A 6,203-nucleotide genomic window follows, 5' to 3' on the forward strand; every position below is an offset into this window, starting at 1 on the left:
GTTAGTTAGCTGTAGGTGTACGTGTGAGGTAGTCATGTGTATGTGTGAGGTAGTCAATTTAGTGCTTGAGTGGCGCACGATCAGGGCCAGCTTGTTGCTTGGCTGCTAGGTGATTGCGAGAGCCTAATTAAAGAGGGTGCCTTGTGTATGTAGAGAAGAGCTAGTTGACTAGCGAGAGGAGGAAGATGAGTCTACAGGTGTAGCTTCCGTGCATGCCGAGTATGGCTCGTTGTGTGTGTGCGTGAGTACCTTTGGTTTGGTATGAGCCAACTAGAGATTTCCAGTTTTTTTTTTCGATAAAGGATGCTTTATTACTTTTGATAAGCAATTACATCCAGCCTCTGCATAACCAATATCAAGTATCTGGAATCAAAGTATAAAAAAAGGCGAAATATATATCGGAACGATGAATCATATAACGCCTAGGGTGAAGGTGGTGCTGCTATTCGTAGACTATGCTGCCACCCATGTAGGAAAAAAGTATCCATCGCCGTAGCCTCCAACCGTGTACAGATCTTCGTAAAGAGGTCTCGGTTCTCCACCCGCTGAAGTGGTAATCATGAACGGAAATACCTGTACATCTGTAGATGACCTGCAACAAGGAACAATTTTTATCGTTAAAAATCTTGTCATTTCTACTTAACCAAAGCGCCCAGATAACTGCTAGCGCCCCACCCTAAGAAGCAACTTAAACCTTGAATCGATACCGTGAAGCCAATTGCCAAAGATATTGGACACACTAGTCGGGGGATACAGGGTAGACGCTACTTGGATGACTGACCATATAGATCTAGCAAAATGGCACTGGAAAAAAAAGGTGTTTAATGTTTTCATCATGATGACAGAAAACACACCTCGAACTTCCGTGCCAATTCCGCTTAACAAGATTAACTTTGGTAAGAATAACTCCTCGACGAAGGTACCATCCAAATATTTTAATTTTTAATGGTATCTTCATCTTCCAGATTTTCTTATTATTATCAAGTTTGAGCTGAATAAAAAGAACGATGTCTGTGCAGCGTGGCGTCCGTTCGTCGCCAAAAATAGTTGCGTCTCTAGTTCATATCGAGTTCATCTCTTCCGTCTAGCATTCATCGCAGAAAACTGGTTCAGTGTTCTTGGTAGGAGGGCTGCTCGGCGTGTGTCGCTGGAGGCAGCCCCAACACATAAGACAATTCCGTAAGAAACATCCTGTAGGTGTAGGAGTATTATCTGTATAGATCACAACAATAGATGGATTCACCACAACCGATAAGTATATACCACTATGCACGCATATCCATCTCTGAACCGCGACGGGCATGCCCTAAACTAAATGACTAAACCGGCGCTGCATTCGCCGCTTTCTTCGGGCTCTCGTCGAGGCCGTCGTCGCCGGCGCCGGAGCCGGTGTGGTCGTCATCTGACTTCTTGAACCTGTACCACCGTGCGCACGCCATGAAGTAGACGAGGTTGACCGCTGCGATGGCGCCGGTGACAAGGTAGAACAGGTCCACCCTGCCCTCGTCCAGGTCCTGCGCCAGCCATCCCGTGGTCCGGTGGAGAATGGTCACCATGAGCCCGCTGGCGTAGCTCGCAAGTGCCCAGCCAAGGAAGTAGAGCGCCCCAGCGACGCTTCGCATGTTCTCGGGGAACTGCCGGTAGTAGAACTCGGTCTGCCCGATGGCGGCGAACGCCTCCGAGAGCCCCGCCAGCACCTGCTGCGGCACCAGCCAGAAGCACGACATCATCGGCGATCCCGGACCGATCCGACGACGGCGACGCTCCACCGCCGCCGCCACCAGCATCGTGACCACGGAGAGCACCATTCCGATGCCGATCCGCTGGAGCAGGGTGATGCCACCCTCGCGCTTGGTGATCCGGCGGAGCAGCGGCACGAGTAGACGGTCGTACACTGGGATCCAGAGGGTTAGAGCGAGCATGACGAAGACGACGAAGGAGCCCTGCGGGATCTGGAAGCTGCTGCTGGCGGTCGGTCTGCGCCGCCTGGAGGACGACGTAGGTGCCGAGCTGGGTGACCACCACGAAGTAGACGATCCCCGACGACCACACTAGCTGGGATGATCCGCGCTAAGCACTTCACCTCCTCCACCCGCTGGATAGTGTGCACAGCCGCCACGGGTCCGTCGGCGCAGAGCGCGTCCTCCTCAGGGGTAAGCACGTGAATTGGTCGGTGTAGGCCAGCTTGGAGACGACCTTGCTCCGGTGCCACCTTGTCGCCGTAGGTGGCGCTGCAACGAGGACCTGCGCGGAACCAACCATCCATCCACTCCATCCACAGCACGGAAAGGCACCTGTTGGGCGTCCAGATCGACTCGATGCATGGGAGCCATCTGCGCCGACAGGCTGTCTCCGCTGCATGCATCCAGTCCAATCAGATTAGAGAACCGCCGTCCAGCCTTGATGCATGTTGATCGCCTGCCAGCCTGGCTCCAGTTAATTAGCCAAATTAACCAACCGAGTCATGCATGCGTGCATATGCCTTTTTCTGGATTTGAAGGTCACTCGCGCGCGCGCATGTACGTACAAGTACAACCCCAGCATACTTTTTCCTGGGTTTTGCCATGAATATACGTACACTCGTAACCTCTTTTTTTTTTTTCTTACATTAATTCGCCCACTCGCGCGCGCCCGGCTGCTGCAATTCGACTCAAAAAGCAGTTAGCGCTAGCTAGCTCCCCATTTGCTGCACGCGCGCAAAACGTACTCTCATCGTCGCTCTTAATTCTCGCGCGCGCGCCCGCCGTAGATCAACATAAGTGCCGTACTAGGTACCACCTGCACATATATACTGATCATATATAATTACCGACCGCCGCCATTTTCTCTCACCTTTTTTTTCCACCTAGCTAAATGCAAACGTGAAGCAGAAAATGGGGTGCGGTCGAAATCCAGGTTGCCCACCCGCCGCCACTTTCAGATTCGGTCGCGCTTGTCCGTGCCACAGCCGGCCGCTTCCTATATATGCCCCAGAGAGAGAGAGATGCAGAAAAAGTTTGGGCAACAACATCCGCCATGATTAGGCGGACCAAACCATGGAAATCTTGTTAATTAATTACCTCCTTTATTAGTAGTTTATACATACGAGAATACCAGGTGGCCCCGACAAAACATTCCCCAGACGCATCCAAGGCGCATATTTGGACCAGGTTCACGTCTTCACGCACAACCCGAACACTATGCGTCGGGCCGCTGGGCTTGGCTCCAAACGCATTTCTGGACCACACTCAGCGTCCGTTTGCATCGTTCCGTTGGAGATGCCTAGTACATATTAGAACGCCGTCCACATGCCGAGCCGTCAAATCGTGTCTCCCTTATTAATTACGTACGTACTGCGTTGCTTTCGCCTGCTGCTGCACCTGCGTCCTTGACTAATTTCTCCAACCATAGCACATACTGTACATAGTAAACGAGTGTACTGGCTCCAGTCGAATCATATATGCATGCTCTCACGTCTACGCTTTTTTAAATCCATGCAACCATGATCCCTTCATTCCTGCTATCGATCCATCGATGATACCCTACTTCCTTCATTTTTCTGGATTTTTCAAGCTCAAGCGCGCGCATGTACGTACGCCACATACATAAAGCTCATATTCCGATTAATTACTTTTTCCTGGTTTTCCCCACGAATATACACTCGATCGTAACCCCACTTTTTCCCTCTTTCGATTCCATTGGCTCACTCGCCCCGGCTGACGCAACTGGAAACTATAATAGCGGCGCTCCACTTTTACTTCTCACCCACCGGAAACCCACATAATCAAGTGGTGGTGTGTACATACCAGCTGCATACTCATATGTAATTACCGACCATTGTCGCCCCTTTTCTCTCACCTTTTTTCACGAAGATGCCTCTGTGATGTGGACATGGTGTGCGGTCGAAATCCCGGTCGCCCGGCATCGCTTTCAGATTCTAGTCTACTTCCTCCTACACGAATAGGATGGGCCAACCCCACGTCGCTCCATCGGTGTACCCACACGCTGCGCCACCTACCCAGGCTAGTTCTAATTTCAAAGCACTCGAATTCCCAAAACGACCATCCCTTTACCTCTGTTCGGCCGCCGCCACCGCCTCTCCAGCCACGCCTAAGGGTACCAAAAGGGCCGTCCCCAGGAAGCCAGGCCAGACCAGCTCCTCGACGCCGTCATCAAAGACAATCCCGAGAAACAAATGAACATCTCCAAGGTCTCTGTCATGGCAAACTCACAATGTAACCTGTAAAAATGCCGTTGCCGGAAATCAGTGGAGGAAGCCGTACGTGGCGATGCTGTGCAGTCCACATATATAGAGCAGAAGGAAGGCCATGTCGCGTCTAGACGGTAGATCGAACACTGAAGTGTTCGTGACCACTATCCTCGGCTGGCTTCTGGTTCTGCCACACACTAGTCTACGGAGCAACGACGGCAACATCAAACCTCTTGGCGGACAATACCGAGCGGCGGCAGCGACAAACTGCGATGAGCTGTCGGTTGTGGATCGCTTACATCTGTCTCCGGCGATGGAGACGGCGGTCGTCGATGGAGTCCCAACAACCGTGGAGACGAGGGATCTGTTCGTGTTTTTCCGTGTTCAATTTAGGGTCCTTAGTGCACATATTGTGGGGATTGCAATATAATTTTTTTCCCTTTTAAGAGTCCTCTTTGTAACTTTTAACTCCACTGAGAATATTTAATATATATTGCATCTAGGCCCTTCTAGGCCTTTCCCATATTAAAAGTAAAATAAAATCAAGGAGACACATACGGCTTCTACAAATGGGATGGGTCCCACATTGACCAGAGCTAGTATTTTGGTAGTTTATGAGAAAATCGAGACGTTGTACGTGAGAATCGTACATGCACCGTCCTATCTAATCGATTCTGACCTGGGCGGGAATCGTACATGCACGTACTCAAATTGTTGGTCCTTTCATTTTCCCTTTTTTACACAGAAAAGAAATGATTACTAGTAGCTATAGGTAGTTGAAGAGTAGAAAAAGTATGACTTGAAGAAACATATGATGAAAATCATTTTTACACCGAATTTTGTCTCGAGACTGACAAAAGGTCCGTTGTTTTTTTCTTTCTATGAAACAACTGTGTAAGCATATATGTATATAGAATGATAACGGTTTTGCTATGTCTCAGTCAACTGAGATTTTCTTAAGTCTAAGTCACTTACAAAAAAGTACTTGAGTTGCACTTTTCTGTTAAAAAAGTGCAATTGCACTTTTCTGCCAGAAATGTGCAACTGGATTGAGTTGCACTTTTCTTTGAACTGCAGTTGCACTTTTCTGAGTTGACTGAGACTTAAGAAAATCTCAGTCAACTGAGACATAGACACACCCGAATAATAAACTGGGAGGCGCGATCACGTATGCTCCGGCTCCAGGTGCCAAAACGCCTTCCTCCATGGCCAGCTATGTTCATCAGAATTGGAGCGAGCTACATTATCAGTAATGGAGCGCGTTTTGTATTTGAGCTGAGCATGGATGCGTTGACATGCAGGGCACTTGAAGCAAATGCCCACGTGGGCGAGGAGGAGCTGCTGCACGGCCACGATCGAGAACGTCAACTAGCGGTTCCTGTTCAAGCTCATGGACGGAAATCTAGCCGTTTTTATTGGTTGCCGAAAAAAGAATTTTTTCTTATGGAAAAATGGTCATATTCTGCACTTACATCTACAACATAGTCCAAGCCAGCCGTCGTCAACTGCAAACAGCAACGTACATGTCCAAGAAGGCAAGTCGTGCTCGATCGGTGCTGAGAGTCGCGCGCCAGTCTCCTCACGTGTGGCCGCCCGGCCGGCTGCGCCGCCCCTCCCCAACCCCAACCCCATCTCAATCCCTGGCCACCGGTGGCACCGCCCTCGACCTCCATCCCCAACGACTAGCACCGCTCCTCCCCACCCCGCCATAGAGACAGAGATGCAAAACACGCAGGGGATGCGGCCGTGCGAGATGTGGTTAGTGGCCCGCTGCCTTCGACGAGCACCACCTGCGTCTCCAACATCCATGCGGTGGACACCGTGCATCTCCCTCAAGGTGACCCGCACATCTAGAGATGCAACGTGTCGCTGCCGCACCATCTGGCCTCATTGTCGATCCGTGGATGGAGGGCGGGGATGCAGCAGGACACGACGGTGGTCTATCAAGCCGATGGAGTGACCGGTGGATTTGGCGGCGCCGACGGTTATCGCCCCAACCGCCGACCTCCTCGGA

The 6,203-nt window shown here is 50.7% G+C and overlaps 1 protein-coding gene across 1 annotated transcript; it reads right to left on the minus strand.

Annotated features, from left to right (window-relative positions):
* Positions 1–1,180: 1,180 nt before the first annotated feature.
* On the minus strand, positions 1,181–2,275 carry LOC124655799 (protein NRT1/ PTR FAMILY 2.11-like). Its single transcript, XM_047194640.1, has 2 exons — positions 2,079–2,275; positions 1,181–1,986 (listed from the first exon to the last, which is right to left on the minus strand). Exons 1-2 carry the CDS (start codon positions 2,273–2,275, stop codon positions 1,320–1,322), a joined length of 864 nt encoding a protein of 287 aa, XP_047050596.1. The 3' UTR covers positions 1,181–1,319.
* Positions 2,276–6,203: the final 3,928 nt, after the last annotated feature.

This window comes from Lolium rigidum, chromosome 5 (genome assembly GCF_022539505.1).
Source record: "Lolium rigidum isolate FL_2022 chromosome 5, APGP_CSIRO_Lrig_0.1, whole genome shotgun sequence".
NCBI classification, from domain to species: Eukaryota; Viridiplantae; Streptophyta; class Magnoliopsida; order Poales; family Poaceae; genus Lolium; species Lolium rigidum.

Bases quoted from the DNA above. Each gene is read 5' to 3' on its own strand.
- LOC124655799 (XM_047194640.1), bottom strand. From the start codon at position 2,275: ATGGAGTGGATGGATGGTTGGTTCCGCGCAGGTCCTCGTTGCAGCGCC. The intron at 1,987-2,078 runs GTGCTTAGCGCG...GTCGTCCTCCAG, and splicing joins CAGCGGGTGGAGGAGGTGAA to GCGGCGCAGACCGACCGCCA.